The 19,233-nt window shown below is 41.2% G+C and overlaps 1 protein-coding gene across 1 annotated transcript in view; it reads left to right on the top strand.

The window, feature by feature from the left end:
- ZCCHC14 (zinc finger CCHC-type containing 14) overlaps positions 1-19,233 on the top strand; it is a 57,003-nt gene that overhangs the window by 25,553 nt on the left and 12,217 nt on the right. The window contains exons 3-4 of the mRNA XM_054588936.1: positions 7,824-7,897; positions 17,927-17,998. Of these exons, the coding sequence (XP_054444911.1) occupies positions 7,824-7,897; positions 17,927-17,998 (146 nt within the window). The remainder of the gene's footprint in view (positions 1-7,823; positions 7,898-17,926; positions 17,999-19,233) is intronic.

The following is a 19,233-nucleotide window of genomic DNA, read 5'->3' as shown; positions in this document are numbered from 1 at the left end:
TTTGTTCTTCTCTGCTTATTTGGAAGTCTTCCCTGATACAGTTTAACTTACAAAGAGTTCACATGTTTCCATGTCTTTTGATTACAAGCTCAGGGAATAGCAGTGAGGACCCTGACTGCTCTGGTCAGGTCATGTTCCAAGCTTATTACCTAGATGAATGCACATAATCTTCCAAAGCGTGCTGTAGGGGCTCGCTCGCACCTATTTAATTCTAACAACGGTTCCGTTAAGAGATTATTACTCCATTTTACAGATGGAAGCACTGGGTCCCAGATAAGTAACATTCCCAAGGTAAGCTGGGATTCCAACCCAGAGCTAATGCTCTCACCACTTATGTTAGACTGAAGAGAACAGCAAACAAAAATCATGGTGCGGTGCTTAAAAAGACATTAAAAAGTGATGGTGTTACCCTTTTTTCCATACTATATATTGGGAAGGTTTTCAAGTACTGGCATAGAGAAGAGTACAGTAGTCTGCCCACAGCTGGCTTCAGCAACAGGTGATCACCTGTGTGTCCCTTTGGGGCCTTGAGTTACTCAGGAATGTGGTATAGGGCCGCTGTACACGCTCTGGGAGCGCTCCAGGCCTTCCCAACCGAGCCGCTTGTGTTTATTATTATTAAAACTTAGGGAAATGGTTATAATGTACAAGGTGAGGTGGGAATTACTCTTAATCATACTCTATAAGTGAAAGAATTTTTGTAACTTTGTTCTCTAGACTTAAAGTAGTTATTTTTTAAAATTATCCTTTTGCGATAACAGTAGAAGAGAGTTTCATTAAACTTAAACTGCAGATCATTTACCGGAAGTTCTGAAAGCTTTTGATCTCAGGACCTCTTTGAATTCTTCAAAGTTGATTCCAAAAAGCTCTTGTTTATGTAGGTTGTGTCTATAGATATTTAGCATATTGTAGATTAAAACTGGTATTTTTTTTAACCTAAAGAAATGCTTTTTGTTGTGTGCCAGTGAGATTTTTTTGTTTATCATGCAGCATTGTCATGGTGAAAAGTCATGTTCTTTTGGTTAAACAAAACCCAACCCAGAGAACTAGAACATGAATTCTAATAAGATAAGAATCGCAATAAAGCTTAAATTCTAAAATACCAGTAGTATATTATTTTTCTTGTGTTGGGGATTCTAATGTGCATTTGTAATTGAGAAGCCTTGATAATTTTAATTTCTCTATTGGCTCTTTATTCAACATTTTCTTATGAAGATGTTCAAACACAGAGTCAAGTTCAAAGAATTTTACAATGAATAGCTGTCACCTAGATTTCACAGTTTCATTTTACTTTATTTGCCTCTCCTTTATCTGCCCGTCTCTCCATCCATCAATGCATTTTTTGATGCATTTTCAAGTAAGTTGTTAACTATTGGAGTAGTTCTTTTGACCTGCCATAGTTACCATGTATGGTCACATGTGCTGTACGCCCACAACCCATAGCCTAGTTCCTGGAAGAAGAGCAGGTTCTCTGTGACCCCTGATGTCAGCATCCTCCTCTTCGAAGCTGCCCTCATGGAAGGTCACAGATGACACTGTGGGTGACAAGTTGGCTCTTACCTTCACCTGGCATTTGTGATCACCCCGCTCCAGACTTTGCCCTCCCTTGGCTTCTTTCATTTTTAAATTGTGGGACCTCAGACATATATAAGCATTGGTGTGGCAAGCTCTATAGGTCTCCTGACAACACGCTGGCCTGCTTTTCCTCCTGCCTTTCTGTTCACTTTTGTTCCGTTGCAGCTGCTGCTGCTTCTGCCCCTTAAACATCAGTGCTCTCCAGGCTCTCTCCCGGTCCCCCAGTTCACACGGAGCAGTCTTCTCTGAGCCTGTTGTTGATGAATTCAGGTCTGAGTCCAGCTGAGGCCCTTCTCCTGGACCCAGATCGCCGTGAGCCTGCCAGTTATTGACTGTTTCCACGTAGATGGGTCACGGGTACCTCGGTCACTATGCCTAGAATGCAACCATTACTTTCATTGCTACCCCCTAAAATGGGTTTCCAGTATTTGTGATTGATACCAGCATTCAGGCACTTGGGGCAAAACCTGGAAGTCCATGACAGTTCTCTCCCTACTTGAGGTGCCGCGGCCCTCACAGTCCCAGCAAGGGTGGCCCGTAAGGCCGTCGCAGCTGCTTCTCACTGTCGCTGGGCCCCCATCCTGGTTCCGGCCTCGGTCTGCTCTGCCGCCTGTGGGTTCACCTCTCCAGCCCGTTTCCTGAGCAGGGACCTGTCCAGCATTTTGGATCACGGTCCTCTGCTCAGGAAGCCTGTTAGGAGCACTGAGGGCAGCAGCCGATGGCATACAGCACTAACCCCCAGGAAGTGCCATCCTGCAGTTTCCGTGTGTTCACCTCGTTGATACCACAGTCCCATGAAGTGAAAACCATTATTCCTTTTGTTCACGGATTAAATAACTGCCCAAGGTCACTGTGCTGGGAAGTGTCATGTTTCAGACTGAGCCTGCCAGACCGCAGAGCCTGTGAGTTTAAGTTTCTTTATGTGCCTGCTGTGGGGTTGGTGGGCTGGTCCTGTTTGTGCCTTTGCCTCCTTGTGACTGTCCTCCCCTCTCTGCTCTCCTGTCTCCCTTCTCTTCATGTCATGGCTCCTGCTGTGACTAAACTTGCTCAAATACCATGTGCTGTTATACCTGGACCTGGGTCACCATGTCACTCTTCTCAGGTGGGCCCTTCCCTCTGAGGTCTAGCTCAGGCATTACCACTTTGAACTCTGCAATTTTTCTACCCCATAGCTGGTACCGTACTGAATACATATGGATAATGAAGAAAATATTTGTTCTTGATATGATACATAAATCAGTGAAATTCCCGAGGCTCCAAAAATCAAGTCTCTTATCGCTAACCACTCAAATGGAAAATGCCTGTTCATTTCCTGTGTTTGCTACTTTAGGAATATCTTGTATCAGCTTTGTGTTTTCTCAGTTAGCACTACTTTTGTTTCTATCTCTATTTCTGGAGAACTAACAAATCAAATAAGGCAAGGTAGCTAGATGATTTAAAAAAAACAAAAATATATAATAGAGTTCTTAAATATAACATGATACATATCCTAAAAAGATGTAGAAAAGAAGGATCAGCTTAATCAGGGTAGTAGTGAATGTCCACATTTTAACAACAGCTGAAAGAAGCAGTGCTTCTAAAAATTCCTGCCATTAACATAGGCAAGTAAATGAAAGTGAGAAAGTAAATTGGTATTTTAAAAACATTATTATTCAACTGCGACTTTTAAGAATATAGTTTTTCAGTTTTTAAATGAAAACTAGATTTCACTAATAAAATTTTAAAGAAGGAGGCATCTTCAATATTTTTATTGAGTTTCTTTATTTCAAGTATGAAGACTTGAGTTCTAGTGTATAGAACTTAAGAGGAGGAGGTGTTTGTATTAGAAAATTATTTTTTTAATATTTTTCCTTAATCATCAATAATACTTTCTTTACTATGATATATTTTAGTGTAGTTTTGGTCATCTTTGAAGTGATTTCTTGTTATTGAGCATATAGAATTAAACTATTTAATAAAGATACATCAAAGTGAAGTAAAAAACATTTCACAGAAAACTACCAACCACCGTTTTTTCCTGAAAACTTTAGAAATGGAAAATGTTTCAAAAGAGTGGTTCATTCTTGGAACATAGAAAAGCCATTATCAATAGGTGTCTTAAGTACTGATGTGACAGTTGGCTATTGTAAATCATTTGAAGATGCTTAGTAGCTAAAGTGGCCTATTGGCTGTGGCAGTTTTATCCAGGAGCTCCCTGGGCTGAAATTAAGGCACCTGCTGGCAGTGTGGTCTCTTGGTCAGTCATCGTCCTAAGTCATTTGTGACTCTTTGCCAGCCCCCATCCCCACGTAGCTGCCTGGTCCTGCTTCAGGCCTTTCAGTTGCTTGCCTGGGCTTTTATTAGGACATATTTGTGCTTCTCTTTGCACAAATTTCCTCCCTCTTATTTCAGTTACATTAGTATATTGGTTTTTACAATTAGTTATTGATTCAGTTATAACAAGAGTTTAATGCAGTTATACATTTTATTAAAACCTATGTGATCTAACTTGTAAGATTTGAGAATTTCTGGTGTGTATCTTGAATGAAGAAGAAAAGTTTGAACAAACAAAATTTTAAAAAGGAAAAAGCACATCATCCTTTTCTTTCTAATCTCAGCATGGTCTAGCTTCATGCCCCCTTTGTCCCCCCTCCATCTGTCCTTTGTAGACGTGCTCGTGCACAGTCTGGACCCCAGCCCCATTTCTCCTCCTTCCCCAAGCTTCTCCCCAGGTGGACGCTCCTGTCCTTCCCAGTCCTCCTTGTAGGGTACAGTTCCTGGCTGTGACTGGCTTGTCTCCAGCCAAAGAGCAGCCTGCCCTTTGAGTCTTTTCAGTTGATGCAAATCCTGTCTTCACGGCCACCTTTCACTCTGTTCCATTCCTTTGGGTGATGGATTGATTATCTATCCCTTAAAATTTACACACGTTTGCTTGTACTCCAGAAAGCAGTGGGACTTCTGTGTGGCAGTTGCATGACACAGTCTGCAGAACTGACCAGGGAGGTGAGAAGGAAAGGGGGGGTCACTTTATCTACCAGTAGACTTTTAATGGATTATAAGTAGATATTTGTATGGATATAGATACACACTTTAAAATTACTAAACCGCATTCTAGAAATTTAGGGTAAAAGCTACCTAGAGTTTCACCACCAATCACAGTTATTCCTATCATTGCTGTTATTTTTTAAACAGATTATTTATTTATTTATTTTTAGAGAGAGGGGAAGGCAGGGAGAGAAAGAAACATCGAATGGTTGTGTCTTGCACACGCCCCAACCTGGAACCGGCCCACAACCGAAACCCAAGCACAGCCCTGACCAGGAATCCAACCAGCGACCTTTGGCTTTGAAGGATACTCTACCAACTGAGCCACACCCATCAGGGCTCATTGCTGTTATTTTTGATGATTTTGTTTTTTTAGTCTTTTTTTTTTTTAACATTTTCAACAACTGTCATTATGCATCACATACAATTTATAATCTTTCAGTTGATGTGATAAACGTTTTTTCATTATTTTGTTTTTATAATTGTGCTCCAAATTATTTTATAATTGTGTCTTTAATATAGCTCTAAAATTGAGAACGTACTTAAACATCTTTGAAACCTAATTAGATATCTTATAACCCCGCCTTCCACAAGAGCCATCATCACTGCTGATAATCTGCTACAGAAAATCATTTAGCAGGTGCCCTCCTGCCTTCCCATTCCAGCAGGCTCCCCTTCTCCCATTTGCAGAGCCCTGCCTAATAGCAGCTGCTGTTTTTGGGGAGGGCAACATGGAGAGGATTTCACTGAGTAACATTACTTTTAAACCATTTATTTGGTCCAGAGCTGTCCAGGTGGCTAAAGCCACTGCAGCAGCAGCTCCTTGTACTTACAGAGCTGATACAAAGCCCAGTGTCGGTTGGTCTGATGATTTTGAAGAGCTCTCACAAAGATTTTAGTCCTAGAGTTCAAATGCTTCTTTTATTTGAAAACAGCTGAATAATGTTCATCTGCTTTTCACATTTTCCTGTCCAGATATGAGTCACTTCCTGCTTTCAGTCCAGATGAGGGTTTTTTTTTTTTTCCCATAAATCCTAATATTAAGTTCTGGGACATTTAGGTACACATTGGTGTTCTGTGGCTGGGAAAAATGCTGACTACATTTTTCAGTTTTCATTGACTTTACCCTATTGTTTTAAAAAGTTAAAGATCTGGATTAGAGTGATGTCATTGTGGGTGAGTTTTTTTTTGTTTTTTGTTTTTTTTAATACTGGTTGGGAAAACATAAAATCTGTTTATTTGCGACAATATGACTGAGGAAGTCAAACAGGAACAGTGAGTAGTCTGAGTGAAAATAAGGAGGTGTACAAGCTCTGAATGTAGTGTTTTGTTTTGCCAGAAAGGAAACAAACATTCTTATTTTTTTTTAGAGTAATTCCTTCCTGTAAGGTGCTATTTTAAACTTAAAATACTCTAAACCAAATAGGTTCTAGTATCTCCCAAGGAGCATATCTACCCTGATGCAACTTTACAAAATTAGGGAGGTTTATGAGAGAATAATTGAGCAAGCAAAGGGTCTTTTCCCCTTCCAACGGTAACCTGTGTGAGTTCAAGAACCTGCCTGTCTTGTTCACTGCTGTATTCGCAGCCCCTAGAATGAGACCTGGTCCATAGCAGGAACTTCATAAGACATGTTGGTGAATGAACACTTGTTGGTTTAGAGCAGAGCTTGGCAAATTTTTTTCTGCAGAGATCCAGATAGTAAATATTTTTGGGGGTAGAAAGCAGTCATTGAAGATATGTAGCAAATGGCATGGCTGCATGCCAATAAAACCATTTATCCTTACAGGTGGGGAGGGCAGCCTGTAGTTTGCTGGCTCCTGGCTTAGAACAGCACTGCCTGGTAGATATCTCTGATGACTGAATGTCCTGTGTCTGTGCTGTACAGCGTGATGGCCACTAGCCGCACATAGCTTTTGACCACTTAGAATGTGATTAGCGCAACTGAAGAATTAGATTTGAATTTTATTCAGTTGAAATTAATACAAATTTGAATGGTCACATGTGATTAGCGGCTACAGTACTGGGTAGTGCAGGGTTAGAACCTCCCCCAAAGCATGTTACACAGAGCAGTTCGTTTTCCCTGGGATGTTCATACACAGTAGGGAAGAAAGAGGTCTGTGGCCAAAAATAACTGGGGAAGTGTTAACAAAAAGATTTATTTGTTGCATGGGTTCTCAGAGCCTTTAATTTGCTGATGTACTAGACAGTCTACAAGGAGTTTTTGAGATTTTTCCTTCAAACTTTGTGACTGTGAAGGTTTTCAGGGGTGTCCCTGAACATCTTACTGTACAACTGGTGTTCCTCAGAGAATACTTTGGGAACCCTTAGTGTGGCAGGCCAGGAGGTTGGGCACCTGCAGGAATTGTAACAATAGTTTTGATAAGTTATGTTGAGTATTTCATATTGGACAGTTAGATTGAAAGACCTGTAGAAATCCTTGTAGATCGCTGCCATATGTCCTCTGAAAATAGGAAAAAATAATGGAGGAAGGTGTGTCTAATGTATCATTTTATTTTTGAGCAGAAAGGAATGCCCTCATGTATGTGAAAAGGGCAGTGTGAAGACACTGATGACTTTAGAACTCTCTTAATGGCGGTTCTCTTTTGTCACCATCCGTCTGTGCAGTCAGTCTCGGACAGCCCTTGGCATGTCCTTTAGAGGCAGCATTAGGAATTTTCAGTTTCTTTTCTGTGTGCTGCCCTGTTCACCTCCAGCCTTGCCCCGTCAGGGAAGGGTGAGACCGCGCTCTGTTGACGAGAAGACTCAGTGAGAGGCCCTGGGCAGCTCTGTCAGAAACAGGAACAGCAGAAACACTGAGCGTTAGTTTTTCAGAAATTGGAACAGATCATAACTAATCTTCATTATAATTGGTGTTCATACTCTTGTGCATACAGATAAACTTTTGGTCTCTTTCCAAGCACTGTTATCTTCTTTTTCTATAATTTGTATTTATTTTTTGCCTGTTTTTCTTGCTTTACTTTTAAATTCACCTTCCATTCCTCAGCGTGACAGCTCTTTGCCTTCCTCTTGAGTTTCTCATTCCAGGTGAACACAGCACAGAAGAGACTGAGCAGCACTGGGCATTGAAAGCCTTATTTTGAAAATTGCTAAAATATCAAATGCTAAATAAAATAATATGTACCTCAAGGTTTTATTTCATTTTTATAATTTTGTTTGTTGTTTGTTGTTTTTGTGTTTGTTTTTTTTTTTTACTTTTACAGTGAGTGTTGAAAAGATAGACCTGAAGGGATTATCACACAAAAAAAATGAAAGAAATGTTGAATGTTCCTTTGAGGTAAGATGCTAAGTTTTTTTTCCCCTTTTCTCCTCTAAGGGATAGGAAAGAAACATATACCATGAATTGGTACTTTTATTTATCTAAATAAAAGATGGGCCTTTTTGCAAAGCACTGTCGGTGCTGTGGGAGAGAGAAAGCTGGGACTCAGTCCGTGGGTGGGCCCTCTCCAGGATGGGGCTTCCGGCCTGCAGGGTGCTCACTCCCTGACCTCCGTGGCCTCCGTCAGGGGGAGGGGCCCGGCTCTAGAAGAGCCTGGACTTAGCAGTCCAATTCTGTCCCTGTTGGCCATGTGACTGAGCACAATGCTGAACTTCTGTGCCCCAGCACCTCCAGTCAGTAAAGGAGGAGGGGTTTGGGGGGAGAATTAAAGGAGACAGCCCCTTCAGAGCACTCAGCACAAGGTCTGGAAATAGTAAAGCTTGCAAACAAAAGCTGTTTTTCTGTACCCACTCGATGACAAAAGCTTCTTGGTCTGTATGGTGAACATTCTCTCGGCTGACATGCTCAGCTGCTGGTAGTTGATTACCTAAGGTGGCAAATGTGGAGAATCATGAAAAGTGAGACATGATGTATATTGAGGCTAGAGACCCTCGATGACAGTGGCTGAAACAACAGTGAAGCAGCCTGGTGCTGGCATGGCAGTTAATGCTCTCGAAAATTCTTGGGGTCCAGGCTCCCTCCAGCTGACTGCTTGGACATCCCCAGGAGGTGAGCCCCAGCCTCATGGCCCAGGATGGCAGCTAGGGCTCCTGTCCTTACATTTTCACTCCACATAGCAAGATACAGGATGAAGAGAAGGGAAAAGGTTTTATCTTTCTTTTAAAGAACATTCCTGAAAGCAGCTACTTGACACTTCCTTTGTCATTGACCATGGCTTAGTTTCTTGGTCCCACTTATCTGTGGAAGAGGCTGGGAAATGGATTTCCCTCACTTGCCCAGCCATGTTGTGTGAGGGTCTCTTTTGACCATGTACCTCAATACTGATTCATAAGGAAAGTCTGCTTCCCACGTTATTGGGGAATGTGCTCAGGAATAAAGCTTTCTGCTTAGTGTCTAGTATGTATACTAAGTACAGTTTATTGGTGAATATCTACCATATTTTGCCGTGTATAATGTGTTACTGTCTGTAACGCACCCATGTTTTTGGCCCAGACTTTCAGGGGGAAAAAAATCTTTAGTCTTAATTTTTTTATTCAATTTTTATTTATTTATATTTAGGTACTTGTTTTATATTATTTTGTATTGCAAAGGAATTTTAGCATTTATTTTCAAACATATTATGATACAAGTAATTTTATGTAACAAATAGTTACAAAGCACAAGAACAGATACAAGATATTTCAGGTACTACCCATGTATAATACGCACCCTTATTTTTCCCTCAAAAATTTGCACAAAAAATGGTGCATTATGCACGACAAAATATGGTAGTTTGTATACCATGAGCAGTTTACTAGTTTTTCAAAGTGTAGCTGCGTCAAAATACTTTAAATACTTTTTCCACTAAAAAATAAAATCTTCCTTTCATTTGGGAGGTACTGCATTGTAAGAATCAGTTGATAAGCTATAAATGTCTTTTCAGAACGTACAGGAAGGGCTTAGGTTTTGGAGATTGTTAAAGCTTGTGACTAGCACCGGAGTCTTAGCACCCAGAGACCCTCGGAATCCCAGCATCCTCCAGGCCTAGCAGGCTTTGGGAGCCCAGCACGTCCCCAGACCCTGGGCATATTATCCCTTCCCCTCCACTCTCTGCCTTTTGCCATCAGGTGTTCCCAGAGGGGCTTTGGTGATCATCATCTGCCTCCATAGGGACTACCCACTTGGGAGACTGCCGAGCACGGAGTGTATCTGGAGTGGTTGGCCCCATGCACAGTCCGTCTGATCATCTGGGCTTTGATTCGTGCCCCCATCGTCAGTCCTGTTACCTGTGGCAGGGAATCGAGCTTATGCAGGGTGAGGTGCAGAAACCGGATACAACTCAATTGCCTGCAGCTACTGCTAAAAAATAGCTTTGGCAAAAGAAACACTTGGACTCTCACAGTCTCTCCTCAGAGGAGGGGATTATGATCAGGAGAAAGAGCAGCAGCAGACTGGTGGAGATGGGGACCGTGCCCTGAGTCCCGTGAAAGCAAGTTAGACAGCTCTGAAAGGAGCCTGGAGCTGTCAGCCTCAGGCCAGTCCCAGCTCGGAGGTTGCTGCACTAGATCAGGGACTATTGCTTAGTGTTGACACCGATAACTGTCACAGGGGTTAGATGTTCAATATAAGATGTTTTCACCCCAATGATTAAGCTCAAGTGTCTGAAAAGCTGACTTTCCCTGATGTGATAACTGATTTTAAAAGTATTCTTGCGTTCAGGAAAGTGTCCTTCAGCACCCAGCCGTCGCACTGTCAGTTCTTTTGAGGTGCGAACTTGATGTGCCCAAGGGAATTTGCAGTCCAGTCTGCATTTGTTGGATGGTATTCAAGGCACAGAGGAAAGATAATAATCAACATTTTTATGAAAAATTATCTTATTTACAAAACACACTGTTAATTTGTGCTCCTTAAACTGGGTGCTAGTGTGCTGGTAAGTTGTAGTCTTCTGTTAAATATGCTGCTGCTTATGGGATACAGATATGTATTATTCACATGTAGGAAAAGTGGAACCACCTTATGGTTTTGAAGTCCTTGGTGTTTCACTGCAGTCACTCTAGCCAGCTGTCAAGATCTTACGAGGGGACAACAACGTATCTTTAAACTTTCTGTCATTTTAATGACCCCTCAAGAATAAATCCCAGTAGGATTTTTCTCTTTTAGAAATCAAGTTGATTTTAAAACTCATATAGAAAGAACTATAGAGTAGTCAAAACAATTTGGAAAAGAATAAAAAAGTTGGAAGACTCACACTGCCTGGTTTTAAGGCTTCCTGTCACACTACAGGAATCCTGGCACTGTGGCGTTGCTGAAAGGGCAGAGGCATCGATCAGAACAGAACAGAGTCTAGAATTAGACTCAGATGTAAATTGTCCATTGATTTTTGACAAAGGTATACAGGCAGTTCAATAAAGAAAGGATTTTTTTTCAACAAATTGTTTTGGAACAGATACCCATACACAAAAAAATGAACCTTGACCAAATCTCACTTCTTATACAGAAATTAACTTGATTATAGGCCTAAATGTGTAAAACCTAAAGCTAAAAAACTAATGGGAGAAAGTATAGTGACAAAACTAATGGAAGAAAACTTTGTGAATTAAATGAGGTAAAGACTTTTTGGATACAATACCAAAAATATCCATAAGATACAAAATAAATACATTAGACTTCATCAAAATTTAAAACTTGCTCTTCAAAGGCACTGTTAAGAAAATGGATAGACAAGGCACAGATTAGGAGAAAAAATAATTGCCAATTACCTATCTGATAAATGATTTGTATTCAGAATACATAAGGAACTCTCAAACTCCGTAAGCAAACAACTCAATAAAAAATGAGTCAAAGATTTGAACAGATACTTCACCAAGGAAGGTGTATGGTTGGCAGAGAGCACATGTGAACAGATGTTTAGCATCATTAGTTGTTAGGAAGATACCGTTAAAACCATAGTGAGATAATAATAGATGCCCAGTAGAATGGCTAAAATTCAAAAGACTCACCATCCCAAGTGTTGGCAAGTATGTGGAAGAACTAGAACTCTCCTACGCTGCTGGTGGGAATGTAAAATGATACAAGTACTTTGGAAAACAGTTTGATTTTTTTTTTAAAAGAACTTAAAACATATCCCTAAAATATGACTCACCAATTCCACTCCTAGGTATTTACCCAAAGGAAATGAAAACATAAGTTCATACGAATATTTGTACGTGGATGTTCATAACAAGCCTTATTTGTAACACCCCAAATATCCCTCCACGGGAGAATGGCTAAACAAACTATGGTTTCATACTCATAACAGTGGAGCACTGCTCAAATAAAAAGGAGTGAAATATTGACACACTCACTAATATGGATGAAACTCAACTATGCTCTGTGAAAGAAACCAGACTCCCCCTCCCCCTCAAAAATATAAAAAGAGTCCATTTACATAGAATTGTAGAAAACACAAACTATAGTGACAGAAAGCAGATCAGGGCTTCCTGGGAGGGGCAGGAGGAAAATTTGAGGGTGAAGGATATGTTCATTATACTGATTGGAGTGATAGATTCATAATGGGTATATACATATTGTTGAATATCAAATTGTGCCCTTGAAAGGCAAGGTCTGTCCAGAAAGTATCCAGCCACACATTATAAAAAAGACACATTGAAGAAGATACAGGATACAGGAAACACTGTACATAGGACGTGCCCTGGCTGGTGTGGCTCAGTGGGTTGAGTGCTGGCCTGTGAACCAAAGGTCGTTGGTTTGATTCCCAGTCAGTGCACACGCCTGGGTTGCAGGCAAGGTCCCCCACTAGGGGGTGCATGAGAGGCAGCCACATATTGATGTTTCCCTCTTTTTCTCTCCCTTACCCTCTCTAAAAATAAATTAATAAAACTTTAAAAAAAGAAACACTGTACATAGGACAATGAGTCCTCAGTCCCCTTTGAAGTAGGCACATTGGGACTTTACACAGTTCTCCCAGTCTCCATCAACTGCCCTGTCGAATTTGGCTGAATCTCATCGACAGCCTGAAATCTCTTCCCTTTCAAAGGTGATTGTAGTTTTGGGAAAAGCTACAGAAGTTGCAGAGCACCAAATCTGAGCTGTTGGGGTACCGAGTCACCTGGGCAATTTGACGTTTTACCAAAAAGCTCTGTACAAAATGTGATGCATGAGTGGGCACATTGTTGTGGTGAAGATGCCAATCACCAGTTGCCCATAGCTGCGGCCTTCTCAATCATCTAAATAGCTTCTGTGGGGGAATGTTTAAGCTTAACATAAAATTTGATGCAGATTCATTTCTCTACTCAGTCATTTTGAATGTGATGGCCACACAGCACACATGCTCACTCAATGGCATCTGCCTCCCCCACTGACTAGTACAGTGAAGTTGTCATTGTGCACACAATCACATTCCAGCCCCACTCTCTTTGGCTGCCAGGTTACATCGATGTGGTGCAAACTGTTCTTACAGTAATGATGGCTGGACTTTTTCCGGACAGACCTCGTATGTACAGTTCGATGTCAATTTTAAGTTAATACAGCTTTTTTTTAAAAAAAAAATCTGCCTTTCATCCATAGAACTGTAAGTAATCAAGATTAAAGAGCTCTTTACATAGGTTGTCCTTTGTATGTGGAAATAAATAGCTATTAATTATACTGTGACCGGAACAATTAAAAAAATCTTACTAGGAATGTCTGCCAACCTTGATGAGATGTGACAGTTTGTTACTAACAATATGGAAAAGGCTCAATGAAATACTTTCCCTGAAAGCCTTCACTTTTTCAGGGAGAAATCAATTGACACTCTGCCCCACCAGTTTTTCAGCTTTGTTTATCTGTAGTTTTAATTTTTATGTATCATTGTCTTCCAGGATACAAATGAAACGTTACTCTTTTATGGGAAGACCTAACCCGGGCTCAAGATGATTTCAAAATACACAAATGTAGTACAGATAGGAGTTTGAGTTTCCTGTTCTTTTCTGTGGAGATGTTTTTGTTTTTGCTGAAGTTGTAATTGATAGTTACTAGTTACCGAGGAAACCAAATCAGTATATAGGAAGCAAGTGACAGAATAAAATTAGTATATAACTATATATATGTGAAATGTCCAAATGTTACCAGGTTCTCCAAATTCCCTATTGAGAAGCTAGAATAACTAAAAAACTTTTTTAAAAAATTTACTTATTACGTGTGAAGGAAAGGGAAGGAAAAAATCAAAAGACTACACAAATCATTGAAACACCTACTAGATTGTAGAGCTTTATTTACTTAAAAGGAACTAACTATAGAACACGGAGTATTAAAAAGCATTATTTTTATGCCATTATTCCTTAAGAACCTAGCCATTACATTTATTAGAATGCTTTATCTTTTCTTTAAAATTTAAATTTAATCTCTAAACAGTCTTAATTGCTATGAATATTTTACCACCATTAGCAAAGGGTGAATCTTCGTGACTTTTTTTAATGTAGTTTTTGTTTTCATCAGACACACACACACACACACACACACACACACACACACACACACACAGAGTTCCAAAAGTCCAGGAATTTTGTATGCACTGCCAGGAGTTGCAGGGAACTTTTTTTTTTTTATATATGCCTCAGTGGTTGTATCACAATTAGTGTGACTTTGTGAAGATTGTTGATACTGGAGCCATATGGTATATGCTTAGTACTTTTTCATTCCAACATTATGTTTTCCCGGGAGTTACATGTCTCTTTTTGCTTGTTGTTGTTGTTTTTTTGTTTTTGTTTTTGTTTTTGTTTTTGTTTTGTTTTTTTTTTTTGCTCAGGGACAAGTGGTTACAAAAAGGCTTCACCCCTAAGGCTTTCCCTAGGTGTCTACCACTCCCCTCGTTGAGAAGTGTCCAGTATCCTTTGGTTTCGGCCCTGGAGCTGTGGTTCTGCTCCGACCTGGACTCACGTTCTTCAGCCCTGCACGCACTTCTCATCATGGAGTCCCTTTTCATCATCACCCAGAGGTTCCTTCCTCCCTCCTGGCTCTGGTCCTGTGTTCTTGGACCTTAAGTCGTCTTTTGTCTTAAGTTAGTCATGGTTTAGTGGTTTATCTGGTGGTTTCTTAGAAAGGGTATATGGGAGGTACAGTTGATGAAACTCTCATGTCTGGAGGTGCATTTATCTGTTCACCCTGACATTGAGAATACAATTCCAAATTGGGCACCATTTTTCTTAGGACTTTGAAAGCACTGCTTATTGACTGTCTTGCAGTGTTGCTGTTGGGAATCGGAAATCTGTTTTGGTTCCTGATCCTGCACTGTGACCTGTTTTATAGTCTCTAGCAGTTTTAAGGATTTTCTTAGTCCCAAGTGTTTGCGTATTTCAGAGACGTGCTTGGGTGTATTTCTGTAGTCGTCATATGCTGAGGTACAGGGGGCCCTTTACTCTAAAAACTCTCATCCATTAATTTGGGGACTTTTTCTTGAATCAGTCCTTTTGATTTCCTCTGCTTGATTTTTCTGTTTTCTTGTTTCGGAACTGTTGTCTGCATTGCATGTTGGGCCTCAAGAATGATCCTTAGGGTTTTTTGTTGGGTTTTGTCCCCCCTCTATTTTCTTTCCCTTTGATTTTTTTTCTTTTCTTATCTACTTTATGGAAGATGACCTCATCTTCCATCTTTTCAGTCACATTCATTTCACTTTTGGTATCCTATTTTTAACTTCAAGGAACACTTGTTCTGTGACAACTCTTTTTTCATAGCATCTTGTTCTTGATTATGCCTTGTTAGTTCACTGAGAATATTAATGATAGTTTTAATTGTAAAGTTTCCTTCTCCATGCATGGTCTGTGCTTCCCCCAGGCTGCCTTGTAGTGTGTCGCTGCTTTGCCCATCTTTGCGGTTGGTTTGGGACCCCCTGCAGCCTGGCCGGTAGGTGTGGTGGCTCTGGGTCTCCCGCTCACCATAGGGTGTGGCATGAGCAGTGTGCAGGGGCCTCTGGCTCGGTGGATTCCTGTGGAAGGTGAAGAAAATGTCGCTCCACATTTTGGAATATGATGCTGTGTGGAAAAACACGATTGAGGTGCAAAGTGAGTCAGAGTTATACTCTTGAGTGTGAAGAGATCCTAAATATGTATCTATTTTGTGCATATTTTGCTTTTTGTATAGGCTTAAGATGTGTTAGAGCTGTCTCAGTAAGGTCAAGTAGCTCTCTGATTAAGTGGTAGGAAAATAGTGTGCCATAATTTGATTGGCCACATGTTTTCATGGTACATAAAGTAATGCGGTTGATTACAGTTTATGCCACCTTGGGATTTGACAGGGCATGCATCTCTAGCATGTGGCAGGACGTGAGCCTTTTCTCTTGTATCCATGCCCCTCTGTGGCCTGTCACTTCACTGGTGCAGGGGAGTGGGCGGGCAAGTGAGGCAGGAGCAGAGGACGTGAGGGTGAGACAACCCTGCATCATCTGCAGCGCTGCTTAACTCAGCCTGGAGGTGAGCTCGTGTTTCCAGGCCTTGGTTTCCTATCTGCCTTCAGCTGAAATACCAACTCCATTTGGAAGTAAAAGAAAAACATATCAGTAGCAGACAACCTAGGATAGTTGTACTTACTTAAAGTACACCGTTGTTGGGGGTGAAGATTGTTGATTCAACATGAAGTGGTCTGTCCATGCTGCCCTTACTGTCTGGGTGTTGGCTTTCATGGTTTCGGGTTAGGATGCATTCATGGGCTGTGAATGTGGAAGGAAAGAGAGAAAAGATTCAAACTAGAAACATTATTAGGAAAAGATAAGTATTCCACATCACAGAAGACGTCAACAGTGCTTTAAATCAAACATCTAATGAATAGAAAGTTTTCATCTTCAATCATAGAAGTTACTTGAGTTTATGAGGGTCACAGCTTGCCCCCCACCCACCCACCACCACCAAACTTCTTTTTAATGTTGTTACAAGATTTGATTATTTTAGACAAAACTATTTGGGTGTTTTCATTTTAGTATAGGTAGATTTTAGATGGCAAGGCAAGTTTGTTCAAAGAATGCCAATGCTTGCCTTGCTGGTGAATTCCTGTAGGTGTTGGGAATTCACAAAGAAGATGGCCTTTTTCCACAGTTAGCTTATATTTAACACGATCTTGATGAAACAAATGGCTTAGTAATTTTTGTGTGGTGTGACAAGTACTGAAATAGAAAGAGACTTATGTGGATTTCAGCGGACAAGAGGGGAGACGGCAGTCCTTCCAGGCCACGGGGGGCCCTCAGCACACACGATGGGGGCGGGAGGGGCTTTTGATATCTCCAGGCTCTGTTTGCACTAAACCAGTGTGAATGTAATGCTTTCTTTTTGGTAACAAAATGCAATACATTTGGTCATTTTATTTCCTGATTTGAAATTGTCCAGTAGCTTCTTTTGGATTTTAGGGTAAAGTTCCTATTTCATGGTTGAACCTTTCTTGTTCTGGCCCCTTCCTCCCTTTCACTGCATTCTGTCCCCTTTGTTTGTCTCATTCCTTTAGGAGGCTTCCTGCTTGCCCATTTGAATTTAGCTCATGCTTTTCTCAAGCAGAAAAGCCCTCTGATGATGTTCGTAGGTGCCATCTCCCATTCCATTTGTGTTCACCCAGCACCTCAGGGGGAAACAGTGTGAGACACGCGGAGGGAAAGCTGAAGAAAAAGACCCAGCCTTCTTCCCCAGGGAGTTTAGTCTCTTTGGGAAGGCTGAGATTTATGAAGAAGTGAAATAAAACTACCCATTGTCATAAACATTTCCAGGCAAGGAGAAACAGACATATGTATAGTCAGGCCTTTGGCATACCAGGCATTGTAGAGTTTCTTCCAGAAAGCCCTTCTTCTGAGGTTTTCTCCCAGAATTCTTTCTGCACTGATTCCCCCCCACCCCCACCCCGCCCAGGGGAGATTTTCTCTGTTGTTTAGTAATCGATGGCCTGGCCTATTGTCATGGATTTACTCCCATGGGGCCCCCAGTTCTGTGAGATTCCTGAGGGCAGGGGCACATAGAAGCACCTACTGTGTGGATGCATGGGCTGATTTCTGGTAACTTCTTGATTTGCATCCAAAGTTGTGTACACTGACCTAAGAAACGGAGGTCCTCTTGAGGGCAGTGTGTATGGACATCACAAGTCGTAATTGCCGGTGACCTGTTAGAACTTTTAGAAGCAAACCGTAGACTCCATGCCTGAGTAATTTGGTAATATTTGAATAACTGCACAAAACACAAAGTTAAGCTTTGGACCTGAGTGAGTGCTCTTTCTCTAACAAGTTAAGGGATGTATAAATGTTCCATTCACAAGATGCACAGCACACTAGGGCCTATTGTGTTCATGGCACCTGCGCCAGCAAGAATGCCTGGACAAGCGTGCTGTGGATTACGTATGTGGTGTCTGTTTTTAAGGTTTGTTTGTTTGTTTGTTTTTAAGGTCTTGTGGTCTGACTCTTCAATAACATCTGTAACCAAATCTTCCTCTGAAGTGACTGAATTTATTTCAAAGGTAAGGTGATGAAGGGCTCTTCTGAAAATGAGAAGGCTCTTGTTCCCTGTGCTTGGTAATACAGCAGAGTAATTTCAGTGGATGGCTCTGTTCAGCTGGCATAGTGAGTGCAGTGCCTGGAATGCGTGCCTGTCCACAGGAGGTCCAAGGTCTGCGTCTGACAGTGCGCAGCAATAAACACACGGTCCTCGATGCCACAGTCTGGACTCCTTCCAGTTGTTGAGAATGAGATGAGGCAGGAGATGCAACTATGCAGATGACTGAGGGTGTTTGGTTTGGTTTGATTGCTTTTCAGCAGAGGCTGAGGGAGAGACTCCGCCTAGTCCCATCTGTACCTGTCTCACACTTTGGGTTTTCCCGTTTTAAAATTGATTCAACAAACATTATTTGAACAAAAGTTTCCACTACTAAATAAAACACCTCTTTACCTACATACACACATGTACATGTATACCTACAGACTTACCTACATGTGTCTAAAGTGTCTCCACAGTGAGTCTGACATTTTCATTAAAAAATCAAGGTTATACAGTGAAACCTCAGTTCTTGAACTTAATGCGTTCCAGAAAACTGTTCAAGAAGCAATTTGTTCAAATACAGAATCTCCATTTTTGCTTGAGAGACAAGTGACTGATCATACTCAAATCAGCACAGAAGGGTTGTCGGGTAGAGAATCGAGGTCCAAAATTTTGTTGAACAACCAAGACATTTTTCTGTGAACAGTTTGGTCAAGAACTGAATTGTTGAAGGACCAAGGCGTTCGAGAACCGAGGTTTGACTGTAATCCCTTTAAGAAACAATCCCATTGATGGATCCTGGTTTAAAAGTTTGGACAGGAGGGGGTTTAATTCTGCCTGTCCAGTTGGCCTGTCAGGCACAGAAGAATCCCACAGTGCCACGCTCTCCAGGGTCACTGACCTCTCCCGCCCCCACCCCCCAGGGCCATTTTTCTTCTATAACATTTAGAACACTAAATTGCCTCTCCTTTCTGTTTGTCTTTTCACTTTGTTAGAAGGAAAAAAAATAGAAAGAAAAATTCTCTGGACTCCCTGATGCGGGCGGGAACTCTAACCTTGCATTGGTCTTTTGTCCGCGCATTTGCAGTGGCTCCTGTGCACCCAGCTTTGGGTTCTCTGGCATTCTTGGATGTCTGGTTTGTTGTCTTTCTGTTAATTTTGAAAAATGCTTGTCTGTTATCTCTTCCCGATATTTCTTCTACCCTGCTCACCCGTACT

This window comes from Pteronotus mesoamericanus, unplaced genomic scaffold (assembly GCF_021234165.1).
Source record: "Pteronotus mesoamericanus isolate MK-2021 breed Mesoamerican mustached bat unplaced genomic scaffold, CSHL_Meso_final scaffold_165, whole genome shotgun sequence".
NCBI lineage: Eukaryota > Metazoa > Chordata > Mammalia > Chiroptera > Mormoopidae > Pteronotus > Pteronotus mesoamericanus.
Note: the sequence above shows the minus strand (reverse complement) of the source record. Positions and strands in the feature narration are given on the sequence as shown.